Genomic DNA, 19,711 nt, shown 5'->3' on the forward strand with positions numbered 1-19,711 from the left:
CAATCCTGGGGGACGCCCCAGGATCTGAGGAGAGTCAGGGTGGCTGACAGTCTCCTATCTGGTAAAAGAAGATTGTGTATTTCTCCTTCAGGAGAAACCACAGAGGCATCTTCCATCTGAAACTGCATTTGATTGTCTGTTCTGGACGCATCGGAGGTGTCACGGTTTTTGGTTTCTTTTTGTCAGTATCTATTTTGTGTTTGTTTGTGGACTCTTGTTTCTAATTATGGGACAGACTATGACGACCCCCCTGACTCTGACGGTATCTCATTTCTCTGAAGTTAGAAGTAAGGCTCATGACTTATCTGTAAAAATTAAAAAAGGTAAATAACAGACTTTCTGCTCCTTTGAGTGGCTGCCAGAGGGAGCATTTGATCTAACCATTATTTCTGCTGTTAAGAATATTGTTTTTCAGAAGGGACCCATTCTCACCCAGATCAACAGCCATACATCCTGGTCTGGGAGAGCCTAGTGATGGATCCCCGGCATGGGTCAAGCCCTGGATCCACCCCCCACCACGGTCAGGCTCCCGAGTCCTGGCAGTGGCCCAACAAGCCACGAGAAAACCAAGCCGAATGGCCACAGACCCCTCGGCTCAGCCCAAAATATATCCTGAAATAGAGGACCCTCCCGAGTGGCCCTCTGCCCTGATTCCATCTCCCCCACCTTAGCCCCCTGCTCTCCCTGCTCCAGCTTTGCCCGAGGAGGAGATGGGCCCACTGCAGGGACTAGAAACTGAAGGACCTGATTCCACGAGCCTTTGGTCCTTCCCCTGACCCTAGCATGTCTCAGGCCCAAATGAGCAGCCTACCTAGCTCCCAAATGAGATTGATGTGGGATTCCCTCTCACCTGACCTGAATGGAATTACAACTCAGCAGAAGGTAGGGAGCAACTGATAGTCTACCGCCACGCTCTGATGGCAGGTCTCAGGGGAGCTGCTCGCTGCCCCACGAATCTGGCTAAAGTAACTTCCCTCTATCTTTTTAGAATGCTTGATGGAGGCTCACTGGAGATATACTCCTTTTGGCCCTACTTCTCCGAGTCAACAGGCAGCGATAACAATGACATAGATAAGGCAGTCCGCTCCAGACATTAAAAAGAAATTACAACATCTGGAGGATTTACAAGATCTAGCTTTGACAGACATAATTAAGGAAGCTGAAAAGGTTTAGCATAAGAGAGAGAGAAAAAGAAAAAAAAAAAAAAAGGAAGCAGAAGAGAGAAAAAAGGAACTTAAATAGGATATTGGATACAGTGATAAAAAAAAAAAAAAAAAAAGCATCAGGATCAGGAAGACTTAGACAGCCAGGGTACCTGGGCAACAGACAAACAACAACAACAACAACAAAAAAAAAACCTGAGGGCTTTAGGAAGCCCCTTGAGAAGGATCAATGTATGTATTGCAAGGAAAGAGGATCTTGGGTTCACGAATGCCCCAAAAAGAAAAAAAACTGGGAAGGAATTTTTCAATGTTGGGACATAGAGTGCTTGTTAAAAATGTCTTTTGAGTGGTACTTAGATCAGAATGTTAAAGTATGTAGATGAAGATGTGTGGATGTGAAAAAAAAAAAAATTTTCAGGCTTAAGTATGTTGGGATAGTTTGCTTGAGCTTTATCAAATTTAAGTCATGGGTAAAACATAAAATTGTTTTATGTTAATAAAAAATTTCTGTGGTGCATGAAATCAATAGCTATCAAGTTTAAGCCAAAATCATTGGTTGTCAAATAATGTTTTTTTCTTTCAAAAAGATTTATCAAGGGTTATATTAATATTTAGCTAGCTTTTTGGGCTCAGAAAAGACCAGATTCTATTCTGTTATATGTAAAGTAACTGTCTCAATTTTGGCATCTTAAGTCCAGTGCTTATAACAAAATTAACCCTTAAGACATCTTCCCTACTTTAGGGCACAGCCTCATGCTCAAACAATGGTTCTGTTTCCAATGTTCTCTGGGTAATTTGTACCCACACAGGTATCTGAACTAATCAAAGATGTTTTCACACAGGTGCTAAGACCTTATACTGTCTTGTTTTCTAGGTTAAATAAGTTAAGTTTGTAAATCAACTGGTACTGTTTTCAAGACTGATAACAGGTTCTGCCTATACTTATAAATGTTGGATATTTAAAATGGGAGATGTGCCTACTTTCTATACCTCAGATATATGGCTTATGCTACCACAGTACAACAAAAATTTTAAAAATAGGACAAAATGATTTTAGAAGCCCTGTGCCATTCTTTAGTTAAGTCTATTTCAGTAATTAAATGTGCTCCATATGTATGTACATCCAAGCTGATGTAACTTCCTTTCTAAGTGTGTTAATCACCTATGTAGAAGCCAAAGCCAATTGGAATCATCGGAGTAAAAAGTGTCAATATTTTGGCCTGTGCTCCTATGTCATGAGGCCACTGGAGATGATGGGACACTTCTACACTGGCCCCCTGATAAGTCACCTGTCTTCCTGAGCAGGGAGGATATGGAGACCCAAACAAAAGTGGTGTACAATGTAAAACAGGAGAGTCACAATTGAGAAGCAATCAGTCCTCCTGACTTCCCAAAGAAGGGAAAACTACTTGGCCAGCATGGCCCTGACTCATCCTAACAGGCCAAAGACACCAGTAAGCTATGGGGCTACTCCTGTGTCCCTAAAGTCTCTTTGGAGAGCCATTAATGACCTCCAAAATTAATCCTTAATTAACTTTTGGCTATCTGCAAGGTCTTAAACACTCAGAGAAAAATGTATAACCAAAGATAAAAAATAGCTCTTTATTATTAAGATTAAATGTTATGTATATGTTTCTGATAACTCTGCTAGCATCTCATCTGTTTTACAAGCCATGTTAAATACTACTGTGCCATTTAATGAACAGTTCTGAAAGAAAATCTCAGCCAGCTCATCCTCAGATGGTCCTGAGATGATCCAAGCCTGTCTACCTGGATTCCCTCGACCTACAAAAAGACCAGTTTGCTGTGTGTTCACTTCTCAGTAACTCCTTACTTTTATTCTTTCTTTCCAAAGTTATCTTTCAAGATTATCTTCCTACACTCTGGGGTACATTAAAATAGTTCCCCTCTCTAGGAGAGATTCTCTAACTGCAACAAGTCTCCACTTCGTGTCCCATTCAGCAGGAAGTAGTAAATGATCTGATGTCTTCGACCCAGCCCCCTAAAGCAGTTAGAGTGTCTTCTCATGAGAGGGAGAAATAAAAGGGAAATAGACTGTCTATACCATACATTCCTGTTGTCATAGATAAAGTTTACTTAAAATAAGTTTATTTAAAGTTCCTCAAATAAAATTATAGAGCTTGATTGAAATGCCATACAGATTAAAAGTTCTAGGACCTCCCTTTTATGAGGGAATTGCCATCCTTACATCTCCTGTGTCTACTAACAGTGCAGAGGGATTATTCTGGCACTCTGCCCCAGAGGGGGGTATTACTCTTGCATCCATTTCCGGCCTCGGACTGTGTCTATTAGGCCCTGATATGCTCCCTCCTCTGACTCTTGAACCAGTATGCAACCAAACTGCTATTATCAATGACTCCTTTATATATACTAAAGCCCCTAGTAACTCCTATCTTGCTTGTTCCACGGGGCTGACTCCCTTTATTGTCAACAAGGACTTTTTACAGACTAAGGACTATTGTGTTGTAGTTATAGTTTTGCCACGATTTTTCATTCATGATTCTGAAAGTTTTACAACTTCTATAGATCAAGGCATTGCCATTAGACCAAAAAGAGAGCCTTTAACTGCCCTCACCCTGACTGTGCTCCTGGGACTTAGTGCTGCAGGGGCCGGGACAGGTATTGCCTCATTGGTAACTTCCCAACAGCATTTTTCACAACTCAGTGCCTTAGTGGACAGAGATCTTAACCTCATACATGAGGGGGATACAAGATCTCAAAGATTCTTTGGCCTCGCTCTCTGAGGTTGTACTTCAAAACTGGAGAGGGCTAGATTTGGTGTTCTTAAAGGAAGGGGGACTCTGTGTAGCCCTCAAAGAAGAATGTTGTTTTACTTAGATAAGACTGGGCTAATACAAAATAGCCTCGATAAAGTTAAAAGAAATCTAGAGGATAGAAAAAGGACTCGAGAACAACAAGAATCTTGGTATAAAAATTGGTTTTCCACATCTCCCTGGCTAACTACTTTGCTTCCCAGTCTTTTAGGCCCTTTTGTTGGATTCCTTTTGCTTATCTCCTTTGGCCCCTGGGCCTTCAGACGACTAACCAGTTTCATTAAGAGTCAGGTAGATTCTGCAATCAAGCCGGTGGAAGTCCACTACCTCGCCTCGCCACAGAAGAAACCTGCCGCTGACCTGCCAAAAGAACAAGACAACCCCCCATCTCGACCCTTAGACTTTACCTCCCTGTAAAAACCTACCCTGGGGTGGAAATTTTGGTCCCGCCCCTCCGAATAATAACTCAGGTCTCCGCGACCCCTCATACTAATTGGCTACCAAACATATTTCCTCCAGGATCCTTATGGGGCTTTGACGGTCTTGTTGAGAGCAAAATGCGTTACATTTCCACAAAGTGAGTGGTCTGGTAAGTCAGCGACGGAACGGGTGGCTAAGTCTCGACCCGCCTAAGACAGGACGACCTCGCCGAGAGGAGGCCGATCCAATGACGGGTAAGGGTCCAGCACTGCCCTTCTAACAGGCTCAGACCGTTTGTGCCCCTTGTTCTAGGTCAATCCAAATGACTTTATCAAAATCAATGACCTATGAGTAACAGCGCTCAACCTACTCTGGGGATTGCTCGCTCGCCTCTCTAATGTCAGGTTACTGTCAGGTTGCTCCTCTGGATCCATTTTTACTCTTAAACAAAAATAATCGGCCACCAAAACAAGCCCTTCTTTGGGACATCATTAAGGGGTCGCGGTAACCTCCCTATCTTGGTCCTTGTATACAGAAGAGGGGGAGATGTTGGAGACGAGGAGATGAGCCCTGAACAGATCTTTGCCCTGAAATAACCTCTGCCCTGAGATAACTTCTGCCCTGAGCAACTTCCGACCTTTCCTCATCCCCCCACCCTGCCATACCTGATTCCATCCCCTCACCCCGCCACACCTAACTAATTAACATCCTGCCTGGTGACTGCAGAGACGTGAGAACTATACCGGGAATTCTTAGAATAACTGCAAACTGTCCTAGGCCAAAGGCCAAGAAGATTCTGTAACTTTCCACCACCTGCCTCCTCCAGCCCCCCCCCCAAGACCCTAACCCTAACCCTTAAAAAGGCCGCTGTGGCTCAATAAAATTGGACTCTTGACAAGTGTACATTTGCTTGAGTCCCTTCCTCTCTCTCGCCCATCTTATTTCAGGTTGGGGTCCTCCTCGCCCCCACGAATAACGAGGTCCCGCGGGTCGGGACAGAACCCAACATGGCTCAGGGAAACTCGTGGAAGGAGGGGGGAGGATTGTTAAAGCCACATGTTGGGGCATTATGCACAGAGACATTGCCTCTTCCCTATAGCTAACCCCACAATGCACGACCCACATACCCCAACGAGGAGGGTCCCTGCAGAGGGGGGAGAACAGGGAGGAGGCTAACGATGGGAACAACATGGCTGTATACACACTGTGTACATAACTAATAAAAACAATAAAAAAGCATCATTTGACCATGGTATTATCCACTGCCCAGATCAATGTCCAGCCTAGAAAAGGAGGATCACCATGAGTTCAAGGCCACCCTCAGACTACATAGTGAATTCCAGGTCAGCCTGGGCTAAAGTGAGACCCTACCTCAAAAAAACAACAACAACAACAAAAAAGCAGATCAAAAAAGACTGAACTGGGGCTGGAGAGACGGTTTAGCAGTTTAAGGCACTTGGCTGCAAAGCCAAAGGACTAGGTTCTAATCCCCAGGACCCACGTAAGCCAGATGCAAAAGGTGGTACAGGCATCTGGAGTTTGTTTGCAGTGGCTGGAGGCCCTGATGTGCCTGTTCTCATTCTCTCTCCCCTTCTCTCTCTCTCTCTCTGCCTCTTTCTCTCAAATAAATGAATAAAAATAAAATATTGTTTAAAAAAGACTGAACTGGGTCTGGGGAGGTGTTTCAGTCTGTAAAGTGATTGCTACGCAAGCATGAGGACCTGAGTTCAGATCCCATATGCCCAGCCCAGTGTGGTGGTGTGTGACTGTCATCCCATTGCTGGGGAGGGGGAGAGAGGGACTCCTTTGAGAGAAGCACAGTCCCCTTTGGTGGCAGCGCGTACCTGCCCGCTCCTGTGTCCCCAGGTTGCTCACCCCAGAGCTCTTGCTAAGTCATCTGTGAAACATGTCATATACAACAGGTCGGGGAACTGGACCACAGCCATCTTCTGCAGCCTGTCCACCTCAGTGACTGGCACCAGACCAGAACCTTTAGGGTCAGCCCAGCTTGTTTCTTTGCCTCACAACCACATTCCATCCCTCAGCAAAACCCTGTCCATTGTGCTGAGCCAGTGAGCTCCAGGTTCTAGTTTCAAAATTAAGGTGGAATGTGAGTGAGGAAGACACCTGACACCCACCTTTGGCCTGTGCACATGCATACAGACACACACATGCAAACTTACACACATGCATGCACACCACACACACATACACACACCACCTGAATTTTTTTTTATTTACTTATTTGAGAGAGAGAGAGAGAGAAAGAGACAGAGAAGGGAGAGAGAGAATGGGCATGCCACAGCCTCCAGCCACTTCAAACGAACTCCAGATGCATGTGCCCCCTTGTGCATCTGGCTTACGTGGGTCCCTGGGAATTGAACTGAGGTCCTTTGGCTTTGCAGGAAAATGCCTTAACTACTAAGCTATCTCTTCAGCCCCAATTTTTTTAAAAGAAGATTTAAGAGCCGGGTGTGGTGGCACACTCCTTTAATCTAAATTCTCAGGAAGCAGAGGTAAGAGGATTATTGTGAGTTCGAGGCCAGCCTGAGACTACATAGCAAGTTCTAGGTCAGCCTGGGCTAGAGTGAGACCCTACTTGTGCAACGCGAAAACCTAAAAAAAAAAAAAAAATAGATAAATAAATAAATAAAAGATTGAAGGAACAAACCATCAGCAAAGAAATGATTGAGCGTCCTCCCAAACCCCAGCTTTGGCAGCCAAATGCCAGGAGCACAGCATGCTCTTTCCTTGGCACCAATGCCACCATCCTGGTAGCTCAAACAGACCTGTGGCCCAAAGAACCTTGTGTAAATGGATGAAGGCAGAGTCCGTGGACACTGCTTTCTGCGCCTCCTCAGAACAGGACGGAGGGAGGCTCCTCCAGGTTCCCTTCCCGGTGTGAGGAACACCAGCTGGGAGGCTGCTCAAGCTCGAGAGCCGCACGCCGCCTGCATGACCCCCACAGTTTCCACAGCAACAGTAGCTTCCCTAATACTGTGATTAAACAGCTGGATGGAGCTGATAAGGCAGAAGGTCCAGCACCCCGAGTGGACGACAGGGCTAATGCCCCTCAGTGGGCACTAAGGCTGAAATCCCCGCAGACCTCAGCCAGTGCTTGTGTGTGTGTGTGTGTGGGGGGGGATGAGGACCCTGGAGCCCTGTGCCCCAGTTCTGCCAGGGACTTCCCGGGCGCAGCGCCCCAGCCTGCTGACAGGCTCTGTCACGAGAAGATGCATGACTTCCTCGACCCGCGAGGCGGGGAGGCGGGGGCTTCGGCGCCGGGCGGCTCCTGAGGCCGCTGGGAAGGGACTAGCTGACAAGATCACGCGTCTCAGCAGAACCTGGAGCCCAGAAAGTGGGGGTGGGGGGTGGGGGGGTGCGCGGATCCCCCTTTACCCTCGCTGAGCTAACGGAGTAAAACAGGAAGCCTGCGAGGCCCAGCCGCGCCGTGCTGCTCGCGCCTCCGGTGCCCGGAAGGTGCCGCCAGCCGCGCCGGCTCTGGTTCCCCAGCGCCCCTGGAATACGCAGGGCCCCGGGACTTGCCTGGTAGGAGACTTGAGCCCAGGCAGGGCGGCCGGTAAATTCGCCACGGTCTTTCTGGAGACAGGCACCCTCCCCCCAGAGTCGCCTAGCTTCTGCAGTTCTTCCACAGAACAAAGGGCTGTCAACACCTGGGCAATGGGAAAGCGGGGGTTCTGGGAGAAAGTGGATCAGAAACCTGAAGATCCAGTTCGAAGGGGAAAACCCAATCCAGAGTGCCCCCCCCCACCATTCCCAGCACATCCTGTTCCATATCACCCCCGGGACCAGCCTCAGAAACAACAGCTCTAAGTGGGCGAGGGGAGAGCCCAGCCACCCTAGCAAGGGCACACCCAGGTCTCATGCCTCAGCAAGGGTCCATGGGGGGCGGGGAGGACAGCTCTGGGAGCAGGGGAGAGTCACAGTTCAGGAACTCTGACCCTGCCCTTCAGATCGGTCAGCTGGAGTCCTTGTGGGGGGGTCACTCTCCCCTAAGGCCATCTGGCATGCCAAGACAATTTTTTGTTTGTTTTAACATGTGTGTGTGGTGTGTGCATGTGTGTGTGGGACACGTGGGGGGGGCACTTGTGCATGTGTGTGCATGTGGAGGCCAGAGGTCGAGGCTGGATGTCTTCCTCAATCCCTCTCTACTTTATTGATTGAGACAGGATTTCTCAATGAACCCAGATCTCATTGATCAGGTAAACAGTCAGCCAGTAAGCTCGAGAAATCCTTCCGTCTCTCTCCTTCCCCAGTACTGATGATTACAGACCAGGGTATGCACACTCTCGGCCAGCGTTTACGTGGGCGCTGGCTGTCTACACTCAGGCCCTCACACTTGGACAGCAAGTGCTTTACCCACTGAGCCATCTTCTGAGTCTGATTTTGTGGGGGGAGAGCAGTTGTTGTTTTGGTCTTTTTTTGATGTTTTTTTTCAATATTTATTTGAGAGAGAGAGGAAATGGGCATGCCAGCCACTGCAAATGAACTCTAGACGCATGCGACCCTTTGTGCATCTGGCTTATGTGGTCCTGGAGAGTCGAACCGGAATCCTTTGGCTTTGCAGGCAAATGCCTTAACCGCTAAACCATTTCTCCAGCCCTGGTTTTGAGACACAGTCTTGCTACACATGCATCAGCCTCCTGAGTTCTGGGATTAAAGACATATGCCAACACACTTGGCCTTAAGACCATTATGGTTTTTTTTTTTCAAGGTAGAGTCTTGCCCCAGCCCATTCACTATGTAGATTTGGGCTAGCTTCGAACTCACAATGATCCTCATACCTCTGCCTCCTAAGTGCTGGGATTAAAGGCACCACCACACCCAGCAAGACCATGTTTGTAAAGCTTGCAGGCTTATTTATTTATTTGAAAGAGACAGAGAGTAGGTATGGGCACGCCAGGGTCTCTTGCTGCTGCAAATGAACTTGAGATGCATGTGCCACTGCCTAGCTTAAGTTGGTCCTGGGATGTTCCACATCAGGCTTTGTAAGCAAGCACCTTTAACTGCTGAACCAGCTCTCCAGCCTAAGACCAGTTTTTAGAATATTGTTTACCTATATATCTGCAAGTGTGTGTGTGAGTGTGTGTGAGTGTGTGTGAGTGTGTGTGTATGTGTGCATGCGTACCTTTGCCAGGGTCTCTTTTTGCCAGATGTTTGTAGCACTTTCTGTGCCCAGTTTTTACATGAGCACTGGGGAAATCAAACCCAGGCAGGCAGGCTTTGAAAACACGAGCCTTTAATTGCTGAACCACATCCCCAGCCCTTCAAGGCCATGTTTGTGTGTGAGGCCAGTTGGCAGGTTTTGCAAATCTCCCTCCCTTAGACCTTGACCCTGACTCACTTCCTTTCGCAAGTCTCTGCCTTCAACCCAGGTCCAGGGAACTGGAGTAGACAGTTTGGGGGCCATGAAAGACCATATTAGGGGGCTGGAGAGACGGTTTCACGGTTAAGTGCTTGCCCGTGAAGCCTAAGGACCCCGGTTCAAGGATTGATTCCCCAGGACCCACGTTAGCCAGGTGCACAAGGGGGCGCACGTATCTGGAGTTCGTTCGCAGTGGTTGGAGACCCTGGCGTGCCCATTCATTTTTTCTCTCACTGTCTGTCGCTCTCAAATAAATAAATAAAAATGACTTAAATATTAAAAATAGAGACCGAATTAGGGCCGCAGACCCCATGCAGAAGCTAAAAGCGGTGGCAGGCTTCTGCAGCCTCCCCATGCTGACGGCACAATGGCAGGCAGAAACAGCAGAGTTTGTCCACAGCTCGTGACCTAGATGGTCTGGCGTGAGCAGCAGTGAGCAACAAGAACCAGAGACCCCACCTCAAATGAGGCGGAAGGTGAATGACCGACACCTGAGAGCTGTCCTCTGACTGCCACGCATGCACTGTGGCATACATGTAACCATACTCACACACGGGGACACACACACATATACACACACACCAAAGTGAGAGACCAAATATACTAGCCAGCGGGGCGTGGTGGCGCACGCCTTTTATCCCAGCACTTGGGAGGCAAACGTATGAGGATCACTGTGAGTTCGAGGCCAGCCTGAGACTACATAGTGAATTCCAGGTCAGCCTGGGCCAGTGCAGGACCCTACTTTGAAAAAACAAAATAAAGCAAAACAAAACAAAACAAAAATTCTTACAAATATGCTAGCCAGGAGCTAAGAGCTCAGAGGCAAAGCCGGCCATCTCAAGGTTCAATAGCTCCAGCTCAGCTGGGATGGGGGAGGGTGGGGTTCCTGCAGCTCTTGCCCAGCAGGGAAGGTTAAGTTGCTAGAAGGAAAAATTCCAGTGCCCAGTAAGCTAAGGAATAGCCAATTCCCACCCACCTGTCCACTCAAAGGCCTTGTTTACTTCCAGCTTCCCCACAGCTTTGTGTGTTGCTATTTGCATTTGAAAGCCAAAATCCATCGATACATGAACCTTGTGCATGACTCAAACAGCCTGGTGGCTGCCTAACACTGGCAATGACCCAAGAGGAAACCTGGGAATCTTTGATCCTTGAGACCCTAAAGGTCTTAATCATGGTCTTGGCTCCCTAGCTGGAGGGTTCTCCTTTCAGAATCAACCCTGGGCAACCCCAGACCTGAAAGGGGCTCCAGAACCCACCTAAGCCCAGCTATATCCAGAGAGGCTGAGTGACTTTCCCATAGTGCCATACAGCTAGTGGACGATAGACTTGAGATTAGCTGGAGAAGGAGACATGGAGCTAGGCCTCCAAGGGACCAGGGCCCTGCCCTTCCCTAGACTGGAGAGACAGTTGAGGACACCTTCCCCACATGGCCTAGGCCAGGGGGGAATCCATGGGCCTGACCAAGAGCTGCTGTAGGTAAATCCTTTCTGGAGCAGGGAAAGAGGACCCCCAAGCAGAAGCTAAAAGCAATGGCAGGCTTTTGCATTCTCTGCATGCCAACAGCAAGGGTGAGTCCACATTGGCTGTGTCTTCCCTCTTCCCAGCTGGTCACACAATCTCAAGGTGTAGCCATTTCCTTCCCTGGCTTGAGTCACCATTCCTAGCAAATGGTCACTGACCAGGTGCTTACACATCCCTAGTGACAGGGAACTCCCTGTTTCTCAGGGAGCCATGCTTATCTCTGGACACTTTCATGGTCAACCTCTGAAGTTCTGAGCACACGAGGTCAAGATGAATCCCGCAAACAGGCCAAAATCTTCCGAGTGTCCACGGCTGGCCCTGTTCTATGTACTCCCGCCACCCCACTGGGAGCTAGCTAACCTTCAGTGCCAGGACAAACAGGAAACCTCTGGACGGGGCGGGGGCAGCAGGCAGAGCAAGAGAAAACCACAGCCTCCTTTCTCCTGGAGGCATTTCTGACCTCATGAACTGGGAGGTAGTTTGGGCACATAACTCATTCACTCTTCTGGAAATTTCTGAAATTTTCTTTTGGTGTGTGTGTGTGTGAGAGAAGGTCTCATATAGCCCAAGCTGTCCTCAAACTCAATCTATAACCAAAGATGACCTTTTCTTTTAATTTTTTTTAAACATGTGGGTAGTATGTGTGGTGCGTAGATGTGTGTGCATGTATATGCATGTGTAAGTGTATGTGCTGATACACACAGAGGCTAGAGGCAAATGTCAGGTATCCAGCTCCACCACTCACCCACCTGTTTGTCCTTGAGGTGGAGTCTCTTGCTGATTCTGAAGCTTGTCTCTTTTCAGGAGCCCCAGCAATTCTCTGGTTTCTGCTCCCCACAGAGGTTACAGACATATGTTCATGTGGGTGCTGAGGGAATCTAACTCAGGCATTCTAAGGGCCCCTGAGACCATCAAACTTACTCAGGAATCATACTTAAACACTGAGCCATCTCTCCAGCCCTGGCCTTGAACTTTTTTTTTTTTTTAATATTTTATTTTTCAAGGTGTGGTGGCAACCGCCTTTAATGCCAGCACTTGGGAGGCAAATGTAGGAGGATCCCTGTGAGTTCGAGGCCACCCTGAGACTACAGAGTGAATTCCAGGTCAGCCTGAGCTACAGTGAAACCCTACCTCGAAAAAAAAAATTATTTTCATCTCTTTATTTGAGAGAGAGAGGCAGATAGACAGAAACAGAGAGAGAGAGAGAAAGAGAAAATGGGTGTGCTAGGGCCTCCAGCCACTGCAAATGAACTCCAGATGCATGTGCTACCTTGTGCACCTGGTTTATGTGCGTAGTCCTGGAGAATCAAACCTGGCTTCTTTGGCTCTGCAGGCAAGCACCTCAACCACTGAATCATCTCTCCAGCCCCCCTGGTCTTGAACTCTTGATCCTCCTGCCTCTACTTTCCAAGTGCTGGGATTACAGGCGTATGCCACCATGCTTGGTTTGATTTTTTTTTAAAGACAGGTTCTTGCTTTGTAGCCCTGGCTGGCCTCAATACATAGCCAAGGATGGCCTTTTTTTTTTTTTAAGTTAACATGTTTGTAGTTTGTGTGGTATGGTGCGTATATATATGTGAGTGTATGTAATGCATGTACAAGTGTATATGCCAAGCTGGCCTTGAACTTGCTGCTGTCCTCCCATTTCAGCCTTCTAAATGCTGGGATAACAGGCCTAAGCCAACACACAGTCTATACTTTTGGAATTAAAAATATTTATTTAGGGCTGGAGAGATGGCTTAGCGGTTAAGCGCTTGCCTGTAAAGCCTAAGGACCCCGGTTCGAAGCTCGGTTCCCCAGGTCCCACGTTAGCCAGATGCACAAGGGGGCGCACGCGTCTGGAGTTTGTTTGCAGAGGCTGGAAGCCCTGGCATGCCCACTCTCTCTCTCTCCCTCTATCTGTCTTTCTCTCTGTGTCTGTCGCTCTCAAATAAATAAAAAATTTAAAAAATATTTATTTATTTGAGAGAGAGAAAAAGACAGATACACACACACAAGGAGAGAGAAAGAGAATGGGTATACCAGGACCTCTAGCCACTGCAAATGAACTCCAGATGCATGCACCACCTTGTGCAACTGGCTTATGTGGGTACTTGAGAATCAAACCTGGGGCCTTGGGCTTTACAAGCAAGCACTTCAACTACTAAGCCATCTCTCCAGTCCATATATATATATATATATATGTATGTATGTATGTATGTATGTATGTATGTATGTATGTATATAATTTTTTTTGAGGTAGGGTCACACTCTGGCCCAGGCTGACATGGAATTAACTATGTAGTCTCAGGGTGGCCTTGAACTCATGGTGATCTTCCTTCTTCTGCCTCCTCAGTGCTGGGATTAAAGGCGTGCACCACCATGCCTGACCCTATATTTTTTGTTTGTTTGTTTGTTTAACTCCTTTACATGGGTACTGGGGAATCAAATTCAGGCCATCAGGATTTGAAAGCATAAGGAGTCCAGAGAGCAAACGCTTTCAACTGCTGAGCCATCTCTCTAGCCCTTCTTTTGGAGTTTATTTCCACACAAACTTCAAAGTGTGCTCAAAGATACTGGTAATGTACCCAGTAAGGTAGAAAGAGGGGGGCGAGTGAAGTCATACATCTAGCATGTGACGTGTGTGAAAGTACAGTGAATGTGTCCATCTGTCCACAGGGCCGTGGCCTCCTGACTCAGAAGCTCGGGGTAAGCCGGGGCTGAGAACGAGGGGTTTGGCTGGGCCAACTCCCCCTCTCCCCAGAAAGCAGCAGCAGGGGCAATCAGTGTACTGATAATTCCCGCAGCTCTTCTCTTGTGGGACCTCTGGCTCCGACACCCCTTCTAACCTCATTTCTGTCTGTCTCTTCTCTCACTGTTAGGAATAGCAGGGCCTTCTTCGTTCTCAATATTATTTCACATGCCCTATTTCATTTGATCTCCACAAAATCTCACGAGTAGCAGGAGGCTCCTTTTTTTTTTTTTTTTTTCCAGGTAGGGTCTCACTCTAGCCCAGGCTGACCTGGAATTCACTATGGAGTCTCAGGGCGGCCTCGAACTCATGGCAATCCTCCTACCTCAGCCTCCCGAGAGCTGGGATTAAAGGTGTGTGCCACCACGCCCGGCTCTCTTTATTTCACAGGTGGAGAAAGCCAGACTGTGAGGACAAGCTGGGTACATAAGGAGTCCAGAGAGGCCTGCCCACTCCATACCTCACGCCTTGTCCCTGTGGGTTCAGGCATTTCCTGGCTACCCCGGTCATTTCTCTCTCGTGAGTGTAAAGGAGGGTATGGCTGGATCATTTGTGATGCAAATGAGATGTAACACAGCATGGTATACAGGCGTGGCCCAGAGTCCCATCCTCTTGATAACTGAGTTACAGCTTAGGCTCCAGACTCTCAGCCCACGACCCTTTGTCATCCCATCTCTGGAGACCCGCTGAGACTGAGCTGAGAGCTGCTTGTCGCCTTCTCAACCCCATCCCAAATTGCCAGCAAAGACCAGCGCAGCCAGAACAGCCTTCAGAAACCAAGAAGATCACATGGAACATGATGTTCCCAGGCTGGGAGGGGCCAGGGGACTAGTAATTTTCCTGCCATCAGAAGTATCTAAGGGCTGGAGAGATGGCTTAGCGGTTAAGGTGTTTGCCTGCAAAGCCAAAAGATTTCCATTCGATTCCCCAGGACCCACATAAGCCACACGCACAAGGGGGCACACGCATCTGGAGTTTGTCTGCAGTGGCTGGAGGCCCTGGCGTGCCCATCCTCTCTCTATCTGCCTCTTTCTCTCTCTCAAACAAAGAAACAAACAAACAAATAAATAAATAAATAAGCAGATACCCCTTGAGGACTTCACAATAGAGAAGAGGCTCTTACCCACAGGGCCTTATAGGCAGCACAATATTCCAGGGCCAGAGTGCCTGAGGCACAAAGGTGAAGCCAGGCGCCATATCCTAGGCATCCTAGGTTTCAGCCCAGCACTCTTCGTACAGATAACAGCATGACACTGTGACATTGTTATAGCCCTATCAGCCAGGTGGCCTTTTGTTGTTGTTGTTTTTTTTTTTTTTTTTTTTCTCTAGTCCAGGCTGACCTGGAATTCACTATGGAGTCTAAGGGTGGCCTCGAACTCATGGCAGTCCTCCTACCTCTGCCTCCTGAGTGCTGGGATGAAAGGTGTGCACCACCATGTCCTCTTTTTTTGTTGCTTGTTTGTTTTTTAAGGTAAGGTTTTACTTTGGCCCAGGCTGACCTGGAATTCACCATGTAGTCTCAGGCTGGCCTTAAACTCAGTGATCCTCTTACCTCTGCCTCCCGAATGCTGGGATTAAAGGCATGTACCATCATACACAGCTCGGGTGACTTTTTTTGTCTCTGAAACTTTACAATGAAAGATTGGGCTACCTTGCTCCAAGCTTCCACCATTACATGGAAGGATAGATAGTAACCAAAAATCTCTGATCTTGGGACAGGAGGAAGTCCCAAGATCCCCAGCTCCAGGTTATGGGAGGACTGCTCTGGACAGTTCTAGGCAGCCAGGATTTTGCTACCACCCAGGATCAAAGACACTTGGGCAGGACAGTTTCAAGCCTTTTACCTAGTGACCAAAGTTGTGCTGGGGCCACATTAGCCAAGTCCAAGCAAGCAGTGAAGCATGCTAAAAAGCCACGGTACAACCTTTGGACCTCAGTGACAAGTGGCTGCTCCAGGCTGAAGGACAAATGGGCTTCTTGTGGGCCTGAGTCAGAACCCCTTAGCGATTCCAAGAAAGAGAACGGTTCAGCCACCTTTTGTTAATCTCTCTCTCTCTGTGTGTGTATGTGTGTGTGAGAGTGCATGTGGAGGTCAGATGACAACATTCTGATCAATCATCACCTTCCACCTCATTTTCATAAGGCATGCTGCATTACACAATCTTGCTATACTTTCCAGCTTTCACATGGGGTCTGGGAATTTGAACTCAGGAATGCTGAGCTACACGGTAAACACTTTATCCACTGAGCCATTTCCCCAGAATCAACCAAAGACACTTGAATTAGTGTCTTCCTGTAACCCAGGCTGGCTTGGAACTCACTATGGAGCCATGGATGACCTTCTGATTCACCTCCATCTACTGCGATTACAGGTGTGCACCAGCCCCGGCACGTTACTGTTCTAAAAAAGTCTTGCTCTGTAGGCCAGGCTAACCTTGAACTCATGATCCTCCTGCTTAAGATATGCACCACCATCCCAGCTTCCAACGACACGTTTCCCCCCGTAGGTTCTCCATTGCCCTCACTTTACCAAAATCCATATAACACCTTCAGCACAGCCCAAACCTTAAATACCAGTCGAAGATTCCTTTCTTTCTTTCCTTTTTTTTTTTTAATTTAATTTTTCAATGTATGGTCTCACTCTTGCCCAGGCTGACCTGGAATTCACTATGTAGTCTCAGGGTGGCCTCAAACTCACAGGGATGCTCCTACCTCTGCCTCCCTAGTGCTGGGATTAAAGGCGTGCGCCACCACACCCAGCCTCCAAGATTCCTGAAACGAAAACCCTCGAGAGTGGTTCCTGACTTCCACACATATACCTGTACAGACAGCTCTACAGCCCATACCTATAGATAACACCCCCTTCACACATGTCTCTATACAATGGGGAATATATACAATGGACTGTGTATAAGCAAAGTAGTGGGGGAGACTTAGGGGTTCGGAGTCTGAGTCTGGATTTGAAGCCAGCCTAGAATGAAAAGCCCCCGGACAACTGGGAATAGCCCTTTAATGTCAGCTCTGTCTGTGAAAAGGAGGCTGCACCATCAGATGCCCCACCTGGTAGGAGAGCTGACGCTATATGCATTTAATGCACCCAAGCCCTGTATTGGATGCATTAGGCTGTATCTGCCTGATGTCTTAGAAAAAGACGTGATGATTATCACCAAATGTTGCTTTTCTTTTCTTTCTTTCTTTTTTTTTTTTTCTGCAGTGCTGAGACTTGAACCCAGGGCCTCCTGCTTACTAAGCTGGAGCCATACCGTTGAACTATACCCCCACCTCCGAAGGCTTTCTTTTCTTTCCTTTTTGTTTTTTCTTTCTTTTTTCAATTGCAGCTTTGATTTCATGGAACTGAGGTCCTTTGGGCAAGTCCCTTTGTGGACCTCCTTTTCCATGTGTCAAAGGAGAGGGCAGGGCTAAGGCACTCTTGGGTCTGTCTTTCCCTCCTGAATACCAGGTGTAAGGATGACCTCCCCACAGATCTGCAGCCAGGAGGCTCTTGCACACAAAAACTGACAGGAGAGCTGGAGAGAGTGCTCAGTGGTTAAGGCACTTGCCTGCAAAGCCAAAAGACCTAGGCTCCATTCCCCAGAACCCACATAAGCCAGATGCTCACCGTGGCACATGTGTCTGGTGTTCGTTTGCAGCAGCTGAACGTCCTGGTACGCCCACTCTATCAGTCTCTCTCTCTCTCATAAGTGAATAAATAAAATATTTAGGGAAAAAAAAAACTGTGACAGGAATTCTTCCCAAGAAGGAAGGTGTCCCGAGTACCCAGCTCCTGGTTGAGTGGGACTCTGGATGCCCCCGGGGGTACAGGGCATTAGTATAGGGTGAACAACCAAAATCATGCTCGGTGGGCCAGGTGCTGGAGGGGTCATTCACTAGGATTGTGGGTTTCTGTACCCTGGGATCAACCTGAGGCGACTGGGTGGGCAGGCAAGTGAGGGGTACTTCCCAGTTCCGCTGGCATGCCCTGCCCTGCCCTGCCGCGGGCCTCACTCCAGACCTGATGCTCCCCACTGCGGCAGACAAAGGCAGGGCAGGAAAGGCCTGGGACCATGAGACCCCCTTCTCGGCGCCCCATCGCCCCCTCCCGGACTCGCAGGCTATCTCAGGTCCGGCCACTTGTGCTTTCGGTCGGTCCCTGGACGACACCTGCAGCCCACCCCATCCCTCCCTGGGAGGCAAGGATGGAGGGAGCAGGCTGCCCTCGATGGCCCCTCCCCACACCACCCTCCATGCCCCCAGAGCCGTGCCTTACCCAGAACTTGGAGCCGAGCTCTCCCGAGCCGCACAGGGCGTCCATGTGGCCTAGGCGCTGAGCAAAGAAAGCTTATCTGGTGGTTGGCTCAGTCCGTGCCAGGACCGGGGGCAGATGGGCGCCTCCACTCCGCGCCCCGCCCCGCCCGCCCCCGAGCCCTACCCTCCGGCCCTTGGGGCGGGCTGTACCATCCCTGTGGGTTGCGACAGCGCCTCTGTGAAAGTGCACGGTCGTATTGCTGGCACATGTCCACATTCCAGTTCCTTCTGGGCTGCAGAATAAAGATGCCCCTGTAGACCCCGAGGCTGCTGCGCACCCCCTTCCAGCTGAGTGTCCGATGGGGGCGGGGAGAGGGGGAGAGAAGGGAGACGGGAAATCAAGTGCCTTCACCCCAAACACTCCACGGGTCCTGGAGAGAAAGGGAGGCATGGAGAAGGATTTAGTAATCCTCCCCACTATAAACGAATTGCTTCATGAGGTCAAGGTCATCTCTAGAGCTCAGTTTCTTCATCTGTAAAATGGCAATTTCCATGAGCTCAATCTACTATGAGTTGCCAGAGACAACTGGAAGACACCAACGTGTGTGTGTGTGTGTGTGTGTGTGTGTGTGTGCGCGCACGCGCGCCTGTGTGTACTGGAGAGCAAAGTGTGAGGCAGGTCCCAGCATCAGAAGACATGGCTTCTCATGGTCCTCTTAAATTGTGACATCCTGGTGTTGTCCAGGCCTCTACTTTTGTGTTAGTAAAATATGGATAATAAGAATAGAATTGGGGCTGGAGAAGGGTAAGGACCCTGCTTTTGATTCCCCAGTCCACACATAAAGCCAGATGCACAGTGTTGCTTGTATCTGGAGTTCGTTTGCAGTGGCTGGAGGCCTTGGTGTACCCATTCATTTTCTCTTTCTCTCTTTGAATATAAAATATTTTGTTTTTCAAAGCCGGGCATGGTGGTGCACACCTTTAATCCCAGCACTCAGGAGGCAGAGGTAGGAGGCTCGCCGTGAGTTCAAGGCCACCCTGAGACTACATAGTTAATTCCAGGTCAGCCTGGACCAGAGTAAGACCCTACCTTGAAAAACAAAACAACAAAAAAAATTGTTTTTCAGTGGACACTGCAAGCCTTATATTTGGCCAGTCAGGCCAAATGAGCCAACAGGTACAATCATGGCATGTCTGTCATGGTGGAAACTAACTGCCCTCTATTTGGACTGGAGGCCTGCTCCATGGGAGGGAATACATCCCTGATACTGAAAACTTAAAACAGGAGTAGTCATGAGCCCTAGGGGGTGTAACATCTGCTGCTGTCTGGCTAAATGTATATACTATGCTTATCAAAATGCCCAGTAAGCACCTCTCTTAATGTCCATACCCTTATATTAATGCTACTCTCGCTTTTGGTAGAGAATCTTCTCTTTTCAGATGGCAGTGA

General features: G+C 48.4%; 1 protein-coding gene across 1 annotated transcript in view; it reads right to left on the minus strand.

The window, feature by feature from the left end:
• Window positions 1-18,542, minus strand: part of Abcc3 (ATP binding cassette subfamily C member 3) — a 70,316-nt gene extending 51,774 nt beyond the window's left edge. Inside the window, exons 1-2 of the mRNA XM_045158560.1 lie at window positions 18,472-18,542; window positions 18,284-18,333 (exon numbers count right to left, since the gene is read on the minus strand). Coding sequence (XP_045014495.1) covers window positions 18,284-18,333; window positions 18,472-18,538 — 117 coding nt within the window. The 5' untranslated portion in view covers window positions 18,539-18,542. The remainder of the gene's footprint in view (window positions 1-18,283; window positions 18,334-18,471) is intronic.
• Between the last annotated feature and the right edge of the window lie 1,169 nt (window positions 18,543-19,711).

This window comes from Jaculus jaculus, chromosome 9, assembly GCF_020740685.1.
Source record: "Jaculus jaculus isolate mJacJac1 chromosome 9, mJacJac1.mat.Y.cur, whole genome shotgun sequence".
In the NCBI taxonomy this organism is placed as follows: Eukaryota; Metazoa; Chordata; class Mammalia; order Rodentia; family Dipodidae; genus Jaculus; species Jaculus jaculus.